Genomic DNA, 24,946 nt, shown 5'->3' with positions numbered 1-24,946 from the left:
TAACATGGATATAAAGCAGTAATACACAGAGAAAATGTGGCCGGAGTGAGATAAAGAGCAATGATCACGCCTCCTCTGGCTTCTTGGATTCATGAGCCCTGATGGTTTCTAGATGACAGCAGCCGTGACAATGGTCATTATGTCTGTCGGAGGCCTTGTCACTGCAGAGCCATTGTCAGGGCCCCATTCACCACAGCGTCATTTACACTTTCATTGGCAGCTATTTAGTCCTCATAAAAAGTTCAACACACCAATTTGTGAGCCCTGCTCAGCCAGGGAGAAGTGTGGAATAGGCAAAGAAAACAGTTGCTTTAAAAGTCATTTAATTATTCCCCTTCTGGGAGGGGCTGAGTGGGAGGATCCCCAGGCTTTGGGGCCCCACATCTGGCCATCCGTCTTCTCGTGCTGTGATGAAGGGGCCGCACAATCAAAAGTATTGTCCAATTCAGTCAGCTCAGAGCTTTGCGCCATCTAAGGAGATTTGTATTCCATTTTATGGTAGGGCTATCCTATTATCATAAGAATCTGATTACAGGGGGAAAGATGGGATGCAGAAGGAAAAAGGCAAACTTAAACTTGTAGGATACTTCAGCTCTAAATCTCATTCTCCTAAATAAAACACAGATTATGCAGCATGTGATGGGCAATGGGGGTGTAAGCTCATTTAAGCTTTAACTCAGTCTCTTGAGGGACCAGTGTATTCTCGTGAACCGGAGGGCCTCATGAAATTTAGATTTGTATGCACTGTTCATGAGCTCTGTTCACTACAAAACACTTCATCAGGCACACAGCTAAAAGATCGGTTTAGATTATCTGTTCAAATATGTTAAGAAGAAATCCACCAATTACAAAGATTTGTAGACAAGATTTGTATCTGACTAAGATATCCACAAATTAAACGTTCATTTTTTAATAGTTAAAACAGTTTCGGTAAATCAGAATTGGGAAATGTTTGATTTGGTGTTACTGCAAATGCAAAAAATTAAATATTATTAGTAAAAATATTAAGATATAGTCTTAATGAAAGAGAAAACAGAGACTTAAAGACATTTCTGATTTATAACAGCACAAAACATATAAATAGACAAAAGAAAAAACATTTGAAACTTAAGCACATATTAATCCGAGTAAAAACAACTAACACATAATATGTACAAGCATATTGAACAAACTGGTGATTAGGAAAAAACAGTCCTTCAGTCTTCCCTCCCACTTTAGTTCATGGGGCAATTGTCACACAGAGCCAGCAAAGTGAACAACGGATGATGTTGGGAGACGCACAAAGAGGGAGCAGCAACCCAACCCCTTCTCAGCCTCCCAGGACTGAGGGCAGTGATGGGGGGGGGGGACAAAGGCCGGCCCTCTGAGTCTCAGTGCAGGCGGCCCTGCTGTTTGCCCCTGCCCTGCTCCTCAAAATGTGCTTTTAAAAAAAAAAAAAAACACAATTGAATTACTTGGTCCCTGCTGGTGATGCTGGATGCCACCTTGCTGGCACATGAAAACATAACAGGGATCCCACAGTGCCAGTACTGGCGTGAGGATGCCTGTGGATAAAACAACACTAACTCAGTCCAAAGGGAAGTCGCAGGAATTCCGCCGCGCTGCCCAGGCAGTCTTGTAGACAGACAGGAAGTCTTTGTAACGCGGGGCACACCCTAGCCAAGCTTCCCCAAAGTGTTCTGACCCTGTGAAGAGAAACTCTCCGTCCCCAGGCTTCACGTGGCACTGCAGGAGTGTGTGGATGTGCCCGGAGCGGGGGGACCCAGGGGCCGCCGCTTGGTGCTCAAACACTCCACTGCGCTGCCAGTACACCCTCACTGCTGAAACCTCCAACAAGGAAGTCTGATGCTCAGAGTCGTGGGAGACATTTTTGATGTGCCCTCGGACCACTGGAAGAAAGAGCAGAGCCAGTGTGCCATGTTATTTTATTTTCTCTCCTTCCTGTCTTTCTCCATTAACACCTTTACTATGCATTATCTTTAAATGGACATGGCAGGAGTGTGAAATTGAGGCACAGAAATTAGGACCTATTACTTCTGCTCTAATGAACTGCTTTCACCCATTCTGCAACTCCCCCCGACATCTGTTTGACCTCTGCTGCTGCGGTCAGGGCATACAGCGGACCAGCTTCAGACTTTTATATTGGTTACATTTACCAGGGGTGGAGGAGGTATTTAGATCCCAAATTCAAAATCTTTCAATCTTTAAAGTACAACAATAATATAATCAAACAAATTAAGGACTTAATATTCATATATTATAGGATGTATTTTAGTGATGCAACATGTAAGCAACATTTAATGAGGTAAGAGGCTATTGTATCAAGTTGATATTGAATTGCTGGCTAGAATGTATTACTCTGAATCATATTTTATAAAGTGATCTACAGTTTTGTATGCAGGCTAAAATCAGGAACTAGTAAGTGTGGCTGTGTAAAGTAAAGACTTCAACATTTGTCACAAGTAAACTTAGACGAGCAGAAAAAGAGCTATACATTGCATGAAATATAACACTTTAGTAAAATAGATGCATGCTTACATCATTTACATTACCCAAAGGAATCTATACAGGTTGGGTATCTCTCAATGGTTGCCCAGACGAAAATCTAATTCATATTATTAGGTTTTTTTTCACACTTTGACTGTATTCCCTATAATTGACATGACTTGTTAGAACTTTATATCTTAGTGGCAATGTAATGGAGTTTTTTCAGTTTGTATATGCAGTACAGTAAGTAGATGTGCGGTTTGTAGAGTAAGATTTGTATACGCACCAAAGTCACTGTTGCAGATGGCCATGAGGAGTTCCGTATCATTGCAGGGTCGACATGAAGCTGTAGGGTGAGAAAAGAACAGAAAACTACATTAAGCTTGATGAATACCTGCATCAAATCTGGCATTCCTATCTCTGTTCCAAACCATACAAGACTCAAAACTCTTTGACTGATAATGATTGATAGATTGGGGTCTTGTCCTCCCTCCCACTCCATGGACTTTAAATCTGACACACATACCAACTGTATTCATCTCCCTGCTCACATGAAAGAGTAAAGAAACCCGGGTTAGATGAAGGAATGCTTCTCCTAAGTGTTCTGCCCACCACACTGCCTCCATATAAAAAACTCTTGACCCCATGTTTGACTCTATTGTCTCCACCTAATTGAATGACCCTGTGCCAATGCAGGAGACTGCAGGAGTCAAACACTTCTGCCGGACTGGCAATGCAGAAAAGATAGACCAGCAGCTGTCTATTATGGACATAGAATGACATCATCACATTGGAAAAGGCCCGCACACATGGATAAATGCTACTAAACAGAGATGCACAATGAAAAGGCATTTGTGGAATTTGCAGACTATTTGTGGTCTCAATTCATGCCCTTTGGCCCGGTGCCCTTCAGCCGCCCTGTGGTCCGCTCTGTCCTCACTGCTTTGTCCCCCCCGATGGAAACCAGACAGCCAGACAAAACACACAACTGACCAGCAGATGCATGCTCCAGCCAGCATGATTTGGGTCTGTAATTAAATGATCACTATTTCTCCCAGGAATTAAGACCGGTCCATCCCTTAATGTAATATATGCTTTAAAATGTGATTCGGATTGTTGGTGTCATGTTCTACAATGCACTCTTCATAAAGGGTTTCTGAGTTGTAAATTATGTAATAATTGCATGCACTAAGCAGTTGCACGCTTTATAAGTAGGCTATTTTATGGGTTGCCAGGTTGTGAAAAATCCCCACAAATGTGCCCTTTATTTAAGGCAGTTGGTAATCCATAAGTAAATGATCTGCAGCGTTTCTCATAACGAAATGTTTTATTTAACACCCTTAATAAACGCTGTAAATGCATGTTGTTCCACTCACTCTGCAGCCCGCGGTGGCCCACGTTGGGTGCAGCACTCCTGTTGCCCAGCAGCTCATATCTGAAGCCCATGGTGCGTCTGCTCCAGGCTCCGTCACTCTGCGGGCCGGACTGGAGGTAGATGGCGGGTCTGTGTGGACCATCAGCCCGAAAACAGTACACCTGATGCCGGGGCCGCCTGCCCTCGGTCACCAGCAGCTCCAGCTCCCCGGCCCGCTCGATGAACACGCTGGCTCCGCGGAGAGAGGGGGACGGCTTGATGCAGACGATGGTACGCCGGGCTGAGGACAGGTTGGGCTCCAGGACCACCCGGAGAGCCTGGCCCGGGTAAACCCACCTCACCGAGCCTTCTGTACAGCGCAGCCGCACCTGGAGAACAATCCTCGAGTCCAAACCAGCTGCAAACCCGCTGGATCAGAGGGAACCCGAGGAATGGATTATCAATATGAAAAAGGTTTCATTCAAATGACTGCCATGCCTTGACTACATTGTTTTTGGCATCATTAATGGTTACTAAATAATTGCTATTGCTTTAAAGATAATTTACAAAACACTAATAAGAACACTTGGTTGCAGATTGTAGAGCATGCCATGCTGGTGTTTAGTCGTCCTTGTTGATACAATTGCAGTTGTAAATGTTACAATTCAATTATAAATAATCCCATGTTACTTGCTACGAATTACATTTGCAGTTATCAAAATTAGGTCATTAATGACATTTGTTAAACTTTTTCACAACATCTACGCAAAATGTGTTTTTATGAATGCATTGTAATGGTTTAACAAAGCCTGTGTAGGCCTAAATAATTCCTCAAGATTGGTTAAACCATGCACCACATTTAAATGCCCCAGCTGTTTTCCCGCTTTAAAAGGCAATAGACTCGCAGAAAACGAGAGAAAGTTCCTTACCTTCCAGTCCAGTTACACAGATCAGCCGAACAGTGCCGTAGCTGAAGTCCCAGCATACACATCAGAATAATCACATTTGGCAACATCTCATCCGTATAAGAAACAAAAATCTAGACAGAATTGGACGGCAGAGCATGGCTAGAAAGTTTGTTTGTGAGTTATCCAGAGTACAAGCGCTCTGCTGCGACGCGTGACAAGATGTTCACTCTCTCTCTCGAGCGCGAGAGAGAGCAGCGAGCGACGCGCGAGCGCGCCGCGCGCGACGCGGCGCGCGCGCGCGCCGCGGGTCGCGCGGCGCACACAAACAACAACGCGGCGCGCGCGGGGAGCTCGCGCGGTCACACACAGACCACGCGCGCGCGGGCGCGCGAGCGGGGCGCGGCGCTCGCGCGCGCGCTAGCGATCGCGCGAGCCGCGCGCGCGCGCGCGACACACACAACACACACACAGCACATACGCGCGCGCGGTCGAGCGCGCGCGCCGGCGCGCGCGCGCGCGAGCGCACAACACAACACCACACAACGCGCGCGACGCGCGTGCGCACAAACACAAAAAACAATCCTATCTGCGCGAATTCATCTATCTCTCTCTCTATCTCTATATCTATCTCTCTCTCTCTATCTCTCTATCTCTCTCTCTCTCTCTCTCTCTCTCTCTCTCTCTCTCTCTCTCTCTATCTCTCTCTCTCTCTATCTCTCTCTTCTCTCTCTCTCTCGCCTCAGCCATCTGTTAACATCAGTGCGCCACTCTGCACAATCATGCATCCTCTTCTGAGAGGCTCTCTGCGGGTTAGTTTTAGGTTGGCTATCCGACAGACATTCATCCCTGGTGCAGCGGTGTCTTGCGGGGTTTCACTAGTAACCATTCATTTATCAACGTTTAAATTAGACAAAACCGATTTATTTTAATAACTTGCCCAAATTAGTTTTAGGAAACTGGAAACATAATTTCCAATTGGGTATGGCTGAAGGTGGGCTGAAACTAATCCAAAATATAAAAGGGTTTGGAATAACATCATCATGGGTGACTTTGGAATAACATTTCATATTGGTATTAAATAAAATAATCTCTCAAATCGAATAAAAGACAGTGCTGCATTGAATAGGAAAATAGTTTATAAAATCTAAACTTTTCAGTTAAAAGGGCAGAATTTTCCGAACAATATACATGAAACAAAGTTATCTATATAATCCAATAAAAAAGAGATGTGTCTTATTTGTCCAGTGTGGTTAAACAATGCATTGAGTTGGAGTCACTGGGTCACATGACATTGAAGCTAATGATGTCTGAATAATATAAGAATAATAGAAGGACTTTAATCCAATAAGATGTGTGTCTTAATTGTCAAGTATACAGTGTTGTATTGATTTGGGGTCAACATGGTTATGACATATAAGCTTTTGACAATTAAATTAATTAATTAAAACTTTCCGAAGAACGTTATAACTTGTTGTTCGGAGTTTGATTCTTTATGGTTTTTGCGCTTATTGGATAAAAGCATCAGCCAAAGGATATGTAATGTATAACACCACAGAGCTAAGGCCAACGCTCCTGCAATATTATTGCATTGATTTGGGGTGACGGGGTCACTTGGTCACATAACATGGAAGCTATATAGAGACTTTACATAAATAAATAAAAAAGAAAGAATCATAAACCATTTGCTAAAGGAATAATTCAATGAAAAGAAATGTGTTTTATTTATAGTAATAAAATATGGTATTGGATTTGGACTCACCTGGTCAAATTACACTCACTTGATCACATAACATAGAAGCTGTTATCTTCTATTAAAAAATGTGTGTAAAATCATAACATTGTAACATGGCTGTGACATAAGAGTAATTAATCAATTGTTTATGCATTTCCTAGTTAGCCCATCTGAAATGAAATTGGGAGGGGTGTATCTGAGTTTGAGCTTCATCTAGTGGCGGGATGATGTAACGCACACTGCCCTCACTGGAGGTCTGCTGCTTTCTTCGGGAGGGGGCTGTAACTCAACAGCCACTAATACTGTACATGAGTACAAACGATACAAGCTTTCACCAATGATTAATCCTCTGTGGATGAGTGGTTCCACTTCATTTTAACTCGCAGGGTCTTTGTGGGAAAATAATTTGGCAGAGTTTCAAGGTCTTGCTGCTGGCGACATCTTGTGGAGGTAAAGTCTGTGGAGTGTAACCAGACAGGCCTCTCGAGGTTTGCATCCAGTTTATAAGGGCCCTCAGGCAGAATCAGATCAAAGGGTTTGGATTCTTGATGGGTAGCCATGTCGTTGAGTAAATTACACTCAGGTGGAGAATCTGGCAGGATGTTGTCACAGCTGCAGGACAAGTTTTGCTACTCTATCCACTAAATCTAGGAGTTTGGATGATATTGAATGTGTTATACATGTTAGCGCACGCAGAACATGACAAGATACACTTTAGACATAGTTTGCGAAGTTGCATTCTTTTTGCTCCATGAATTTGCGTCAAAATGTGTTCCTAGAAAGCAGTGCTCCACCCCCTTTTTTCATTAAACCAAAACATCAAATTCAGATGTTCCTATATAAACAAATTAAACATTTAAAAAGAGCCTTTGGTGAGACAGAATACAGACGGAGTTTCCTCACATGGTCAGATTGGGTCATGTGTCCTCTGCAGAGACAAAGCGAAGTCAAATGAATGGAGGCTTTGTGCATGAAAGAAGTGGCCTCTTATCAGCAGAGTGCAGCCTGGATGCTTTATGTACTGTAAAAGCCTGATGGAGCAAGGTGATGCAAGTTAATGGGATAAATAACGGCCTACACCACAGTTAAACGCCCTAAAAAAGAGGAACCGTTCAAACCATAAACCTCCGTTCACTCAACTCGACACGGGGTCACCGTTTAGGAAACTCCTCTTGTAATTCTTTCTCACAGTTATGTGCAAATTAAATGACTCATTGATACTATTCCTATTAAAATCATTATAGCATCAGAGTGTTTCAATTAAAGCTGTCAAAAACGTCTCTTTCTTGTACTGCTCTGGCTGTCAGCTTCAAGGCCCAACTCGCCCTTTTGAAGTAGGCTATGCGTAATTTGACCACTTGCAATAATCGACATGGTGGTGATGATAATGTTGCAGGGAATAAAGCTAATGCTTATCAGCTTAAATCGGTAATCAAGTCCACCAAGGTTAGACAGGCTCTGATATTTATGTTTTTTCTGATTATGATACAAGGCGTTTAAATGATGGACTACAAAAAACAAAATATTTGGGATTTCTTGAATTTGAGATAAGGCCTGTGTAGTTTGAAGGGAACCGGTTGGGTCTTAATGTGTTTTTAGGTAGGCATAGTTGCGTGTGACCAGGAGGCCACTCTTACAAAAGTACACCTGAATAGTCTATTTTTTTAAATCCAAAGTAGGCTACAATCAAGTTTAGTAGGCTATGTCTTCAATTCTGTTTACCGTAAAGAGGTTAACTTTCTCATCAGAGAATCTTCAAACAGAAAAGCCATCACAAAAGACGTCATCCAGCAGGATAATAAAACATTTTAATATGACGCATGGGTAATATATTTTAGGTTTATATATTTCGATCTTTTGAAGTACTGCAGCTTACAAATTCATAATACCTTTAGATATATACTATATTGAAACCTCCTTTTCAGAACCGTGTTAGACTCAAGTGGCCTTGGTTTTAAACACGTGAATAACTGGAAAGTATTTCATTTCAGACACACCTTCAGTAAATCTTCATTAAAGCGTTTTAAACTAAATCTCATAATGAGGGAACACTGTCAGAATCAATAACCGGATGCGTTTATAAGCTAAATCGGGTTCTAGAAAGTTATGGTTATTTATGATGACATCGTTGAAACGTTTTTCTTTAAAAACATTTTTTTAAAAAGACTCAAAAACAATACACTCACAAGGACACTTTGATTTTTGATTTTCTCAGCAGTGTATTAAATATTTGTATGTACACGATTGAAAGTTACATAGAAAAAATATATAGCATTGCAGTAGGCTTGTTAGTTAGTAGCTTGTTAAACTATTATACTTTTTTTTTTTTGTATGACCCACATCAGCATACTCATCTCTTCTCTCTGAAAAAGCCTTTCTCCGTGCTGCTCTCTCTGACAGTGACTGTCAATAAGTTCATGGTGACATCTGTCACTGTCACAGTGTCCAGGATGGTCAATCTGGGGGTCCAGCACGAGGCTGGTCGCGTGGCCTTGTCATTGTTCTCAGTGGATCTGACAGCAGGTTGACTGCACTCCTTCACCTGATGCTTCCGGTGCTCTGCAGAGCTGCTGGGCCGCCGCACAGACATCAAACATTTAGTCATGTGTTTCAACTGATCCCTTTTACACACATCTGGATTGAACGCGCTGAAAGACAACCCTGCGTGTCTCTGCTCGCTGCTGCTGTGTTTGGGTGTGATGGTGGTCTTCTCCTCAAACCTCCGTGTCAGCTGCATGAGACTGTGATCTGACGCCTCCCCATGATGAAGCAAGTGGCGGGACATGTTGGAAAATCCGTGTGACACCGGCTCCTCGAGTGACCTGCTCCGTTTGGTGTCCGGCTCTGCTGAGAGGCCTTCATCGACTGTTTCATTGAAATGTAAATGCAGCTTCGGTTTGCGCCCTCTCTTTTTAGGTATCCGGACGCCTTCTAGGTCTGTCAGAGCAGCTGATGGAGTCGGTCTTGGCCTCCTCTCTGGCTCCGGTGGTCGGATTTGGACACTTTCCCCTCTGTTGACTGCGCTCGGTGGGAAGATTGTGGGAACCACGGTACGTAAACCCTCCCGGGCCCTGGGAGTTATGACAGGCTCCGGGGTTGGATAGGAAACCTGGATCGCTCTGGGAGCCTCTCTTCTAAATTCATACGTCTTTTCTTTGGCTTTGGCCTGAGGACAGAGCATATCACGTTTATGAGAGGAGTTAGAGATTAAATGTTGATATCTCCTGGGGAAATGTAAAAGTTTAAGAGAAGCAGCTGCACCCTGGTTATACGAGCGTTAAGGCCTCGTCCCTAAAGCTGCTTGTTTTTTTAGGGAATCCATGTCAAATACATATAACTTTCTATAATATAAAAGGATGTTTTAAATGTAAAAGCACTGTAGCTCAACCTCATTAAAATCACTGGGGGAATCACAAGTTATTCTTAGCTCGCAGTTCTCACAGTAGGCCTATAAGCAATATTTTATGGATCACAAACAAGTTTCAAACTCGATAAGGTTGTAGCTTTCATGAAATCGAAATTAATCATATCATCTCACATTAGACAGGCGAAAAGATAACATAAAAAAACGAGAAATACATCACATGATTTACCCACCTTCAAGAGAAATGTCTCAGGTTTGGGTCCCCTCTTCTTCGGCCCAAACAGCTCCCTTTCGCGCTCCCTGATAAAGAAAATCACGATTCATCACAGATTAACAAATATATTTAGGCTACATGTTTTATTTGGTCTATAATAAAATCGGGAAATCTCTTTTCTCACAAGTGCCATTTACTAATGGGCTTTGATTTAATCGTATTTTTAAACGTTTTTTAATTAGAAATAAATTATAAATTAGATAAAATCATGTCAGAGTAAAGCAGATATCCCGCTTATGATAAGAAAATGACATAATGCATTGCAACAATCTGATTTGGAAATGGAATGACTTCGCTCCAACGACGCTTATTGTCACTTTCTTTACAAGAAAAAAGTTTGCGAGATCCAAATGTAGACAAAAAGTCGGATTTAAATGAACATGTTTGCGGTACAAAATGCACGGTGCTGTCTCCTGTCTGCAGAGAGGCCTATGCTGCGCTGTCAAACCCTCACCTCTCCTCAAAAGCTGCGAATAGACGTGCATCCAGAATGTTTTCCTCCGGCTCCCAGGTGCTGTACCTGTGTCCCAAACACAAGGAGACACATATATTAGACAGATCTTCTCCAATCACACCGCTGCGTTACACTTTAACAAAGCGATCTTGCTGCTTGAGCTACAATTACAGGCTACAATTACAGGCTACGTAGCGGACAGTGACGCATGGTGATCCCAGCCATTGCTAAAGCTACTTCAATGCATCCCAGCGGGCTTACGCTCAGACCTCTACAGCCCCATGAGCCACCAGACATATAACAGACTGCGCTTCAACACATGGAGCAGATGATATGATAAGAAACGAGCTGAATAAACGACATGTCTGAGGTGTTGCAGTTATACGAGCGGCCAGAATGGAGCGCTGTCCTTCACAGCCTCGGCTACAATACTCACTTCTGAGACCAGCCCTTCCATTTCACCAGATATTCCCAGCAACCCTGCAAAAACAGATCCGTAATACATTCAGGGTTATCAAAGCATTGATTGTGAGCGGCGGACAAACAAATGGTTGCGTAATATGTGTGGAGACAGCCTGTGGGCGAAAAGCAGCGATTACCCGTCGGATTCTCCGTTTGAGGATGGACTCGGCTGCGAAGACGCTCTCACCGACAGCAGAGAGCTCCATGATTCACCATGCACCTCGTTTATTTCTGTCTCTTTTATTATTTTTGGCTTCCCCGCTTGTCCTCTTCTGGTTGTTTAATTCCGCACATCCCATAATACGCAATCTGGAGAGGACGTCATCACGTCTTTTTCTGTTGCCAGGCACCGCAGTCGGTAGGACGGATCGCACATTGGCTCGGTTGTTGCTACGTGCTCCGGTTTCTGAGTGAGGGGGAGGAGCCCCGCTGCTCGGCTGCTGTAATGGAATGTCTGGCACGGGGGGGCAAGCGAAGTCAGAGAGATCCACCGAGCACCTAGGGGTCCAGAGTCCAAATACACATATAAAAAATGTTTAGTTTCACTTGCATTTAAAGAAAGAACCGAAAAAAAGGAAATGAAAGAAACGAGACAAGACAATGACTGGTTTAATACAGTGGTTGATCCTCATCCAATAAACATTTATGTAAACATCAGTCTGTGTAAAATCATAAATAAATTAACAATACAATTCTACTAACTAATATCAGAAATAAAAATTCCCATATTTAATGTTTGTCTGATGGCATCCTAAACGTTCAAATGTCAGCCCCATTTAAGGAATTTTGAAAACCCCCTCAGACGCATTTTGATTTTGATTCATCCGTATGAATGATTATTTTAAAATATTTGATAATTAGGTGACAAACTGCAAAGCTGTTTATGTCCAGTTCCTTTTTTCCTATCAAACGATATTTAAAATCACTATCTAATACCATAATGCGTGCGGACCTTTGCACATTAATGTTTTACGCAGCACACAATAATTCACTCTGTAGCACTAAGGATTGCGATGATAACCAAAGACCAAACAGACACCCAAAAAAAAACAAATCATGATTTCAGTCGATTGGTTTTAAATGTAATTTCCATAGGGTATTTTTTTAGGCATATTGCACGTTAACCGTAAGGGAAATTCGGTTTATTTAGACTAAATTATTGAATGATTTTTGAAGACCAACCAAATTAAATGAAAAGCAAATATAGTCCATAACGACCTCATTAATATCGTTTCTTCACTCAAAAACATGCAGAATATTCACAGCCATAATTTATATAAATCAATGTTCTTCTGAAGGACTAAAGGACATTATAATAATTCCTGGATGAGTGTTGATTCTTTGAATTTATTTGGTAAACTGGACTCTAAAAGGGATTTCCCTACAAAGTTTGGCAACATTTAAATGACATATTAAACCAGATGAAATTTAGAGTGAAATAAGTGGATCAATGTTTTGTGCATCCAAATACAATTTAAAAAAAGGATTGTTTGTTTTAATATAATTACATTTTTATTCTGTTTTGTATAAATATGTTAAGGGCCTGTAATTGATTTTGATAATTATTTCGGTGACGTCAGTAGTAGTAATACTTTGTTCGGGAACATTAGTGTCATTGTTTATATTATTATTAATATTATTATTATTATTGTTATTATTATTGTTATTATTATTGTTCTTATTATCACTGTTAAAATTATTTAAAATTATAAAGTTATAAAATGCTAATATTATTATTGATTTTCTTAAAATTATTAATTACAAATATTATGTTTTTTTACTTCTTGTTTGAAGCTGTTGCCTATCTCAAAAATAAAACGAAGCATTTCTATTTTGATTGAACACAAAACGTTTGTTAGTCTGCATTCGGTAGCATATTATTATTTTTATTATTATGTTAATATTGAACGACAAAATCGATGGTGAAGAAAACCTTAACTCAAAATAATAATCGCATAAATAAAACCACATTGTTTAACGGAATAAAGTGCCAACTGCAGCTTAATCTTTTTAGGCCTCAGGTGCAATTCTCATTATTGGTCAGCTATTCATTCTAAAAAAAGTAAAACAATTCTACTAACACATTTCGACCAAAACAAACATTTTCCCCAAGATAAACATGGACGTATAATAACAGTGCAGTCTTTCTCATGCCAAAGCCTTCAGGTCCTCCACATTACCATTAGATCTGCTGAACGGAAGGTCAAATAGATAACACAAATAATAAGCAGAAAGAAACATTGGCACAATACTGTATTATTTCATTTTCAGGTTTTTATTCCCGTTGTCTTCCCTTTTTTCCCAGTCTGTCAATTTAAAATGAATACCAACAATCATGCAGACTGCGCAGTATGAGCAGTCCTGTGAGATTTAAAACATGTAATGAATAAAGAAGGGCGAAATTGTATCTGGTATCAACCACCAAAGCCTTTTTTTGTTGATGTTGTGGGCCAGAATTTTCCACTGACCCTGACGGACAACACAATGTTTGCCAATGTGGCGATTTTAAAAGACCTGGCAGCTTCCCCATGACGCATGCAACCTAAAGGTGACTTTATAAAAATAAAAATGTAGTTAATTCACACACATTTGCCACACAAATTAAGAATGATTAGAAAATACAGTCTACAAATGCATTTCTCTACATTTATTCTTGATCTGTGCTTATCCTCATGTTGTTCAAACTATAACATCCTTCAAATGTCCCCTTGATGACGCACATGTATAAAGATACACAGGTGTTTTCATTGGTTTGGATTATATTTGAGGTTAATTAGATGTGGAATCATTTCCTGCAGATGTGTGAAAGGTAATCGCAACATGAGCAGGGAGGCGGTCTGTCGTTCACACGTCTTCGTTCTCGATCAAGTTAAAGATACAGCAAGATATATTTGCTGATATCTGTTTAAATTCTCCCCGCAATGGAGGAGACAAAGGCGGGTGCGCCGCGGACAAAAGATGCGTTGTGGCTGCCGTCGAAATATGAACCACCATTTTGATAGTCACAGCCTGTAGACCGACATTTCCTGTCGGTAGACTACTATAATGGCTCTGCACCGTTTGTGTTCAGAGAGAAAGCGGCTGGTGCGCGCTCAGAGCAGGCAGCCTCCATATTTGGCTGCGTGTCGATGAAAAGTGAGTCTGCGGGAGCCGCAATGGCGACAGCCGTACATGAATAAACAGTGCTGGCTCTGTGAGAACATTATTGGCTCTCTGGTTTCTGGGCAACTGCTGCAGCTCGCTGTTTTCTGTCCTACTTTACCGGGCGACATTTTCTGCTGAAGGTGGCTCACACACACAAACCACAAGCGAGAAACTGTGAAGCCATATTTCAGCGCATGCTTTGAATTAGAAAGCATCCTTTACAGCAGCCTGATATGCTGCACCACACCACAGCTCCAGCTCTCATTTCTCACACTATACCTATTTTAGGTTGCCTCTATTCGTGTTCAACATGATGTTCTAGAATCTAGATAAACAATGAAAGATCCAATCTCGATTGTTTTATGTGTTTAAAAAGAAAACCCAAGAAGTCAACAAATAATGACTCGAAGCACGTTCCTTTTTTGAAAACAATAACAAAATATCTATGTGAATCTAAATGTAGTCTAGTGAGTAACAGGCCTCCTCCGGGTCACACACTGAGCTTTAAATTATCCAAACGATCCTTTTGCTGACATGATCCTGTGAGGCTGCACTGTGCGGGATGAAACCGACACTGTGCAGGCTGCTGGTGGCCACGATGATAAAGGGGGAATGTGAAACATCACACTTGGTCTATAAATATGTTCCCCTGCTCAACGGTGTTTCAGTTTCCTACGGATGCATGACTGACTCGCATGCTTCAAAGCCATGAAAGGCCTACAGAGAGCCTTCACAGAGAGAGAGACAGAAACACGCGAGCTGTGTGTGTTCATGACATTTCAAAGTCGCTCATATCAACTGATATAGACTGAGTTTCGCAATTGAGAAAATGTGCTCTGTCATGCGTGTCCTTGGTTGCCAATGCCATTCATAGACAATCCCCTGTGCCTGTTTGCAGTAATCGATTAGTTGTCATATTTTTGCCCTTTTCAGACCCCTAAACTCACACAACAAATAACAACGAACACATTATTTATTAACTTACTAAAATATTCATTTATAAAGAGGCAACACTCGGCCATTTTTGATAAATTAACCCCTTAATTTCCTTCTTGCGGGTTATTCTATACATTTCCAACACGAGATCAGAGCGGTAGAGGAGATGAAATGCGTGGGAAGGAGTTTTGGGACAAATATCCAAATTAGGTAAATTATTAATATCCATGAGATCCCTATGGCATATCTGTAAATGTGTTGAGTTGGGTTACCATTTCCTGTATGTATACATATGTATAAACCTTTTTAAGATTTAGGTATCATTTTCTGACACTTCCTTAATGTTTATGTGACATATGACTCTAACCTGGCAACACAATCAAGACCACACAAGAGTTCAGAGAGAACGTTTATTTATTGTCTAAATAGGTGGTGGAAATAATGTAAAATGAAGGTATCCTTAATTTATTTTCATCAGATTTAAGGAATGTAAGGAACACGAACACTGATTATCCATGTTTCTGTTAGGTTTCTCTGTTTGTGTCACATTCTTTGATAGGAAACTCCCATGACTAAAGAACACACACACACACACACACACACACACACACACACACACACACACACACACACACACACACACACACACACACACACACACACACACACACACACACATTCCCAGGCCTTTTATCACTCAAAACATTAAAGGGTTAATCTCTTTACAAGCTTGAGATTCCAGTATATCAACAACAACAAAATCTGCTTACACGTCCAGATCAGAGTGCTGGCTACAGGCCTTTTAATGATCCTCCTTAAGTCAAGTCAAGGCAGTTTTATTTATACAGTATAGCCAAAAATCACAAATCAGATATTTGGGCTTCAAAATGTGTACAGTATGACACCCTCTCGTTAGATTAAAGCTGTGGAAAGGAAAACTCCCCTGCCGAGCCAGAATATAAGGCTTTAACAGGGAAAAATTGAAGAATCGTCAGAAAGAGTAACTAAGAGATTCCTCTCATTTGACACACAGCCTGCATTAGATGCCCTACTATCAGAATTATCAACATAATACAATTGAAATATAGACAATACTGACATGACAAGACTGAGGCAGCATTTGGCGACGTATTGAAAAGTCAGACATGCACAAATGTGTATCTGAAGCTTTGCATTTGTGAAGAATGTGTCTTTATGAGTCTGAACTTGCCTCTACATTTTACCGTATGATAATAATGTAGTGAGAATTGCTGTGTCATTGTGGGGCGGCCTTTTACGAGCCAACACAGCCCTTTAAAACAAGTTACACAATGTTCGGTAAGTGCCACGAAGCCTTTGGCAGACACATTATATTTAAATGTCATAATTGACGCCTATAACTGTCACATTGGGCTGGAAGGCACTCAAGCTTATAAACCATGTGACGGCTGAATACTTGCCCTCCATGACGCCTTTCTTCTTGATAGAATCTAAGAATTACATAACACACTTCCCTCTATGTTGTGTGTTTACATTCCTGCTCGGGGTCGAGCTGCAGTAGAAAAATAATGCATGGTTAAAGTTTTAATAATACAAGTGGCCGGTGCAGTTATGCAATACAGAGAAGCCTTTGTGCAGGGTCGTTTGTGATTATGCAACACAATCTGTTTTTCTATTCATGGTTCACAACCACGTTTCTAGTGTTTATTGTTCCATTCTTTGTCAGTATGAGCAAAAAGACTTCATAACAACGGATACATAAGTCTTTCACTGGAACACTAGAAAAACAATATAAAAAGGTTATTTTAGTGCGTTCAATATATCAACACATCAACCAAATATCAACACAACAAATCAGGTAATTTATCTTTTCTTTATTGTGAAACATACCATCCAAAAGGTTGTGCCAACAGCAATAACTCAACCAACTTTTGGTAGAACTTACTTCATATCAATCATCCTGATTTTAAACCAAGTGCCAGAAAGAATGATCAAAATAAAGTAAAAGATATAAAAGTAGCAAATAGATGCAAAATATCTTCTGAATGGTTCAGTGGAATCACTGTTAACTTCTGATGCAGAGAGCATCTTCGTAGTTGTTTTGTTAACAAATTAAATGTTATTAAATAGGCTTCATTTTTTATATTATAGCATTTTAGCATTCTTACTGTTCTGCATTAAACGTGCGAAGAAGGCAATTTCGACTCAAATGTAGGTTACATCCAACAGCTTTGACATTTGAATTTTCAGCAGCATAATCAAAACAGCCGGCACTCATTGGCAGGCAGCCTCACAACTCACATTTATTCCGTGTAACATACTCATCAATGACCCTGGTAGCTCTTTCTAATTTAAATAGTAGTAATGTATTTTTTGTAGATAATATGAGCTTCAAAAGCAAAATTAGATGAATATCGCTACTCTGTGTGACATTAGAAGACTCCTAATGAGATTACCACATGTAACTCCATCACTGCGAGGTCAACAGAAAGGAAGGAAAACAGAAACTATTCAAGGTAACAATTGACAAGTCAGTTTAACGGAAAAGTCTCAAGTTTGATAAATGACACAGTTTTCTTAATGTTTGAGATGTCACATTTGATTCCATTCATGTTTGCTAAAGGGGAAATGTGCAACAAAGTAATAGATTGGGTTGCAACAGCATATTCACGGACAGCTTTGTTGCATCTAAACGGCAGAATACAACCTGACAAAGCAAGAATATACCGGGGCATTTCTAAAAAGTTGTTTACACAGCGGTGTGTGTGTGTTTACACTGTATTCAGACACACCTACTGTTTAAATTTGCATGTCAAGTCATGGCTAATCATGTTTTCTCAAACAAGCCACAAACAAAACATGTAAAAAGTATGCCAATTAAGTTTGAGGGTACTTACAAAGTAAAATAAGACTTAAAGAGAGCAGCGGTTTCTTCACTTGTAATGACACAAACCAACATATGAATATGTAATTAAGTGCTTTCAATTTGATCCCTGATCCCTATATACTCAACAACATCCTCTAGCTTCTATCAGGACCAAAATAAGTGATATTATTCATACAAAATATGTTTAAACCTTCATACATCTCAGGTTATAAGTTTGGTACAGGTATGAAACGACAGCAAAAGTATTCCATTAAGCTTGATATGACAAATAAACAGTATATTTTTTAAAGTGGAACACATCCACCTGAATGCATTCGCTCAAATCCTCGAGGGCACTTTCTTGACTACGACGTCACAGAGGCGTTACAGTATAAAACATTATAAGAAACATATTTCATTTGAATTATAAATTATACATTTTCACATATACAAAATTTAGATGTTTTTACATTATGTACATATTCACATGATCCAATCGAGTGAGTCCCATTTAAGGTTTCTTAAAAAGAAACATATTCCTTGAAGGTGACGGTTAGACTGTTCGTTGTAATGTCCGTGATTATGATATTTCCCATAAAAGGGGAGACTTTTTTAACAGGTGCTTCTTTACATTTCTCTGTGGACTTCTGTGTTTCTTCTACCACAGGAGGTGTGTTTGTGACGGCAGGTTCAGGCTCCGGATGGATTTCCGGCTCCACCTGCGTTTTAGTCTTTGGGCGGCTGAGATCCATCGGCTCCTCTTGGCTGTCCACAACCTCAAACGTACATGTGCTGCTGTGGCGGGGGCCGCTACAGTGGAGGTCCATAGGTTTGTCCTGAGGTGGTGTGACAACAGTGCTGGGCACGCTGAAGCTTCTGGAAGACAGGTACGTTTTGGAGACGCTCCTGTCCTCCACAGGATCCGATAGCTTTCGCTTGCGGTCGTTAGGAAAAGAAGGGATCCTGATGGTCTCGACGGATGTAGGGGTCAGGATATTGGAGTCAACAGACCAGGAAGTCAGTGGCGAGCTAGCAGTCAACTGGAGAGGCAGATCCTCCGGTAAATCAGCCTGACCGCGAGCCACTTCAGTGTTGTATTCCTCTGCTGTGCTTGGAGAAGGTTTGGAGAAATGTCTGTCCTTGTGGGAACACTTAATGGGATGCTCTGCAGCCGGGAGGGAGCTGCCGTTGCAGAGCTCTTTGGGGATCCCATTCTCAGGGTGCTCCACTATTTTGGTTGTGTGTGCTGGATTGTTTTCTGACGGTTTGGCGTTTTGGAGTTTCACTTCGCTCGACGATTCCCCGTGTTTACCCTTTGCTCCGTTAACCTTGCCGTCCATATATTTGCTCATGACAATAACAATACGTCCATTTTTGTTTTTGTTCTTGATTATCTTCATTTTGCTGCTAATAGAGCTAGGCAGCGTGGCATCTTTAGGATTGGGTTTAAGGGCATGTTCGCTCTCAGCGTCTTTTACAGCGGGTTTCCTCACCTCCACTGCCAGCTCTTTGACTTTGCTCAAGCAGCCTGTGTCTTTGTCTCGAATCCATTTCTGCTGCAGGGCCAGCGGTAAGTTCCAGCCAGGATTTGCCGGTTTACTGGCCGGTTCCTGAACTTTGACCACCTCTTTGAGCCTGGAAGCCTGTGCCTCGTACATGTTGGGGTCAGGCTCATAGTGGTGGTGCTTCTTGCTGTTGAGCTGGTAGATGAACTTCTTCTTGCCGTTGATTGGCTGATCAGCGGGAACCTCGTGGCTGCTGGGCTGGTACTGATGGTGCTTCTTGCTGTTGAGCTGGTATTGCTGAGCCTGGGGACGCTGGACCGGGATGGGATCGGACTTGAGGCTAACCTCGGAGTCCTGAGATGAATCCGTGAAACCTGCAGGGATACAGGATCTCCTGGCAAATGACGGTACCTAAAAAAGAGACAAACACCAAGTTTAACATTTGAAATGTTGTTGTCAAGACAAAAATATGATCAGCAAAATGAATAAAAACCCAAGAAAAACGACAGGAATTCTTGGATCTCTTAAAGTAATCATTTGATTTAAACAAATGTGTATAATAGGGACATTTTGGGGTTAAAAAACAAAACATGACCGATCAAAAAAAGCAACAGTGGCCTGATTTAAGTGAATAGTAAATATCAAGTCCCATAAAAACAGATCATTCATTTACAATAATACAACTACTTGCCTAAATACATTTGACCCTCCCTGTCTGGCATTTGCTCACTCCTTTCACTATACCACAGGTTTGAAACGCAGGGATTAATGTTACACATTTGTCCTGGCTTATTAAAAGCAACTTGATTTATATAAGAAAGGTCTGTGTAATTCCCTTTTAAAAAGGGGCTCTCACAGCAGCTACAATTTACAAATCAGCATGCTGACATTCAAATGAAAGTGTACGGGATGTTGAAGCCTATCGGAAATATAAATAAACGTTTAGGTCATTGCTAAGCATACGACATCCCTCCCACCATCTTGTCCCCTCCCCCTCTCCTGTACAGACTGACCCTTTGGGCCGTCAGAGGGGAACTGCAGCGGAACGCTCAAGACTCTTCGGCTGTGACCCCGGGTCACAGAAGTGCCACCAGACATGTCACGCTTTATCCTTGATTTCTGGCCACGTGTGACTCTGGCAGAGTGGTATGCCTCTTAAGGAGTGACACTGCATAGCAATCAGCTCAGAGTCTCTCAACATATATAATCACATTTGGCTCAGGAAGCAGTGCTGTAAAGGTCCGAGTTAAGATAGTCAGCCATTTATTTTTGTGTTTTTCCAAACACGGAGATGAAATAAAACATTCTCTCAATACAGATTAACGTGGTGCAAAAAATATCCTTGTGTTCACTGTTTTGCATAAAAAGCTATTTTGCATAAAGAAATAATGAACATGCAGATAAAATGAGTGCACTCAAGCGATGCTTGCCTAACCTCAGGCCACAAACCCTGTTTCATGATGAGTGTGCAGTAATAACCAGCTGTAGGACCCTATCCATGCTTTGCCTTTTACTCTATCGCTCTCAAAACTCTATTAATAACCGCGACCATAATGGCTACGGCTCTAAAGCACCTGACAGGCCCCTTCCCCCTTTGGGGCCCCTTAAAGAATGAAACTTACAGAAAGGCTTAGAAAAGCAGCACATGGCAAACGATCATGTCTGTGATGATGAAGAAGATAATTACCTGGAGTAGAAGATGTTTTGGTTTTGGCCCCCGTTTGCGGTATCCCATCAGCTGCTCCTGCCTCTCTCTGTGAAAACAAAAGATAATTACATTTCCCTGCACCATGTTTACCTTCGATATACTACATCTCATTTGACTGACATGGTTTCACCTTTCCGCATTAAAAATCGAATTATATCACAAACAGAATGACAGGTTTAACATTTTAGAGTGTTTGTTCATTTTCTTCTACCTATTCAAGGTCAAAAGTGGAATTTAGATTTGGATGACTAATGAATGCCCACATGTGACCCGCTGCAAAGCATTATGGTCCTTATTTGCATAGCTCTCCATGGTAATCGGCCCATTCTATATTCTCATTATCCAGGAGAAATTCAATTAAGGCAACGGCAGGGAAAACCTCTCCTTGTCTTTCAAACATCCTCCCTCCTGCAGCATGCCCTTCCTTCTACATTCAATCTCTAATTAGGGTCATGAGGGATGGAATGGGATAAATACAACATTGTGGAGTACTTCTGGGATACATGCTGCTGTTGAAAACATGCAAACCACCACCCTTGTGCAACACAACGCCTACACCCTGAAAATATAGGGTGATGAATATCCAACTAATAACAAACATCTATTGGAACTGTTTGTATAAGGGGAGGGGAGAGGGATGTGGTTATTGTTGTACTGACTAGACCAAGCACTTGAGTTGTCTGTGAAATATTGCTCCCTGATATAAACCTTGACTCATCATTGGCTCATAAATAACCAGCGGTGGGTGAAGGCCGGCAGCACACGGGCTCCACCAGGCATGCGTTAATCCAGTCTATTGTTGGCCTCTTGCTACAGATGTTCAAACCATCAGAGCTGCCAGAAAGTTGCCTCAATAAACAGTCTACATTTTAATGCTATAATGTGTGCGATTTTCAAAAAGCGTCCAACGGGATGACCCCTATTCACAGAAGATTTGGCAATTACAGCCTCCCTTGTCGGATCCCCTCCCCCATCCTCTGGGAGCAAAGAGGAATCCACACACACGGCGCAGAGGCAGCACTCCATGACCATCAGCACAGAGCCAGACACACACACACACACACACACAACACACACACACACACAGCCAGGCAGGCAGGCTGTGGGGGGAATTTGAGAGCGGTACACTGGAAACGCTAGAGAGCACTGCGTGTAAATTAGCCTTTTTAAAAATGAGAATTCCTTTCTCGAGCCATCGTGTCTTTCCCAGTCCCATGAGCGGCCTGGTGGCCTACTGAGGGGGAGTATATCTCTCAGGCCTCATGGGTGCAACAACCCCGACAAGATGTTGTTGTGCACGCGCCACAGGGCCAAAATGACAGCTGCATTTGTATTCATTAACATCTCAACCTCTGAGATTGGCATTGATGTGTTTCTGATTATCTTACAGGCATCTATTAAGCCTCTTGACCTATAGGATTGAAAGCAGGTTGACGATGTATACACCCAAGGTGAGATATTCTGTTTCCACAACATTAAATTGCAAAATAAAGGCAGCAGTTGCATCTGAAGCATCAAAGCTAGTGCTTTTAATAGGTTTTCTCTTGGGTGGAAAACACTGCATGAAATAAGCCTGCAGAAGTAAAGCACAGCTCAGCCTGATAGCAGATCTCAGCCTGGTATAGTGATGAGAATCCCATCAGGCAGCAGCCTCGTCACATGAAAACAAAACAAACTGCTGCTCTTGTCCGCCACCCTGAATGAAAACAGCTCTGGAGTGCAGCTGCTAATTCCAGCTCAATCTCCAGTTGCAAACTGATAAAACCAGAATTAGGATCAAATCCACGTGGGGAGCATTGCTTTTCCATTCTCATTGCTCCACCATGTACCTTCTGGCAAATTAAAAGGCAACTACTTCAGTTTTCTCTGTGAAACTGGGTCATGGCATGCTGTAGAGCCCTCTGATTCCTGACGCAAAATCACGTAATAAGATGATAATTTGTTGCAATGTAAGTCTTTAACCATGAATATTTCCGATCCTCCCATTAAGTATGATTTAGTATATCTCACTACCACCTCCTCAGCCTATTCCCCAGGAGACCGTCATGGGGGAGGAGGAGGAGGAGAAGGGGGATCAGTGCTAGAGTTACTGGAGCGCCCCTCCTCCCATGCCCATATATGGTCATGGCTGAACTGGAGGCTGCGCGGCCTCGTCCGAAGTCCACCTCTCTCACCTGTGTTGAAACGCGACGAGGAGACGAGGGTCCAGAATGTTTTCCTCTGGTTCCCATGTGTTGTATCTGCAGAGAGGAGAGAGCAACTGTCACTGTCTGAGCTGTCACGTGCAGACTTCCTTTTTCTAACTGTCACACAGGCCTTAGCCTCTGTCCGTCACACACACATTCCCACATATTCATCATTACTGTGAAGTCACTGTATAATGCACAGGTAAGGCAGGCCACCAGTTTAACATAAAATAGTGTTTTTCTGTGTATTATTTGGACTTCGATTTAAAATGTTGCAATTTTTTTTCGGCTTCTTCAAATCACCCTTGAGGACGTCCAACTGCACATCCAAAATGTCAAAGACAAATTGTCTAAATGTGCTCTCCGAACGGTCCTCCAGCACCAACATACAGTCGGCCATTTTAGCACCACTGTCTCGTAAATTCGCTGGCAGAGCAGAAATAATTAAAACGGGATTACATGGCTGTGCCTACCCCCTTCCCTCGCATAAATTAGTGAAGGCATCCGCGGATACACTGAAACACATACCGAGCGCGCTCTCCCAAATACACACACACGTAGCCACAAACACACACACACACACACTGTGCGCGCACGCCCTTGATGAATGCCATTTTTAAGTAACAGCACTTGAATTTGTTACGAAAATGTGCATTTTTCCATTGCAATTGGAGAAAATGTTGCATTCAGACTTACTTTGGAGACCAGCCTCGCCACTTGACCAGGTACTCGATCTTGCCCTGTGATGGTGGAGAATTTTTTTGGTGAGGCTCATGTCAAACGCAAAAATATGTCAGCGTCCTGAGCGCGTTTTGCAAACATGCTCCCTATCTGTTACCTTGCGGATGCGCTTCTTCTCGATGCCCTCCACCGCAAAGACATGCTCTCCGGCGGCAGGGAGCTCCATTCTCGGCTGAATCCGATCGCAGGAGCCGGGGGGAGTAGGTGAAATGTTGGCTAGGCACCGTCGATGTGCCTTCCGCTCGGTGCGTGCTGTGCGCGCTTGGTAGTTTTCCAGTTGTATCCAAATCAGACTGTATTCCCTCCACCTCTCCTCCTCACTCGCTCTCTCTCTCTCTCCCTCCTTTGCACACTCCACAGTCTTGGCTATGAGCATACAGATATTCACAGTGCGGCTGCGAGCAGCTCTTTTCGTGCAATAGCTCCAGCTCGGTGCATGACGTCAGGAGGGGGAGGGGGAGAGGGAGACCTTGCACAGAGGTTGGGGTTGATCCCGTGCGTACTGGACTGCGTGAGGGATATCTGGAAATTCAAATCTATCACTACCTTACTGTTACAGCACGAACGAATAAAATCCACTTGAGCACATTCAATGTTTCTATCGATAGCAAGGCTCCTGAACCCCTCCTCCAACAGCTCATTTACAATTCACTTGAGAAGAAAAAGTTTTATTCAATTATATCGTATGGATGTTGGTAAATAGAAGATACATTTTCAACAGATGCAAATACTTCTATTGATATGCACACACTGCTTGGTTATAACTGCATCAGGAATGTTCAGAGCAGTAGCCTAAACTGGACCCGAGGGAGGTGAAAAAAACAATTTTTGTCAACCACCTTCAAA

At 42.0% G+C, this 24,946-nt stretch overlaps 3 protein-coding genes across 6 annotated transcripts; all 3 read right to left on the bottom strand.

Moving 5' to 3' along the window:
- Positions 1 to 1,162: 1,162 nt before the first annotated feature.
- LOC117492833 (meteorin-like protein) lies at positions 1,163 to 4,856 on the bottom strand. Its single transcript, XM_034143234.1, has 4 exons — positions 4,771 to 4,856; positions 3,864 to 4,270; positions 2,774 to 2,833; positions 1,163 to 1,889 (listed from the first exon to the last, which is right to left on the bottom strand). Exons 1-4 carry the CDS (start codon positions 4,854 to 4,856, stop codon positions 1,567 to 1,569), a joined length of 876 nt encoding a protein of 291 aa, XP_033999125.1. The 3' UTR covers positions 1,163 to 1,566.
- Positions 4,857 to 8,272: 3,416 nt separating this feature from the next.
- Positions 8,273 to 11,484, bottom strand: cbx8a (chromobox homolog 8a (Pc class homolog, Drosophila)). Of its 4 annotated transcripts, none has more exons than XM_034143228.1 (6): positions 11,173 to 11,480; positions 11,010 to 11,053; positions 10,574 to 10,639; positions 10,079 to 10,145; positions 9,202 to 9,647; positions 8,273 to 9,051 (listed from the first exon to the last, which is right to left on the bottom strand). In XM_034143228.1, exons 1-6 carry the CDS (start codon positions 11,239 to 11,241, stop codon positions 8,832 to 8,834), a joined length of 912 nt encoding a protein of 303 aa, XP_033999119.1. In that variant the 5' UTR covers positions 11,242 to 11,480; the 3' UTR covers positions 8,273 to 8,831. The 4 variants fall into 4 exon arrangements, with proteins under 4 accessions (XP_033999119.1, XP_033999121.1, XP_033999118.1 ...); XM_034143230.1 differs by having other exon boundaries at positions 8,273 to 9,048; positions 11,173 to 11,475; XM_034143227.1 differs by having other exon boundaries at positions 8,273 to 9,647; positions 10,574 to 10,633; positions 11,173 to 11,484.
- A 5,469-nt stretch (positions 11,485 to 16,953) lies between these two features.
- cbx4 (chromobox homolog 4 (Pc class homolog, Drosophila)) lies at positions 16,954 to 24,511 on the bottom strand. Its single transcript, XM_034143214.1, has 5 exons — positions 24,198 to 24,511; positions 24,056 to 24,099; positions 23,348 to 23,413; positions 21,153 to 21,219; positions 16,954 to 19,876 (listed from the first exon to the last, which is right to left on the bottom strand). The coding sequence occupies exons 1-5, from the start codon at positions 24,474 to 24,476 to the stop codon at positions 18,482 to 18,484; spliced, it is 1,851 nt and encodes a 616-aa protein (XP_033999105.1). The 5' UTR covers positions 24,477 to 24,511; the 3' UTR covers positions 16,954 to 18,481.
- Between the last annotated feature and the right edge of the window lie 435 nt (positions 24,512 to 24,946).

The sequence above is a fragment of the Trematomus bernacchii genome, unplaced genomic scaffold (genome assembly GCF_902827165.1).
Source record: "Trematomus bernacchii unplaced genomic scaffold, fTreBer1.1, whole genome shotgun sequence".
NCBI lineage: Eukaryota > Metazoa > Chordata > Actinopteri > Perciformes > Nototheniidae > Trematomus > Trematomus bernacchii.
This window is presented reverse-complemented; position numbering and strand designations above follow the sequence as displayed.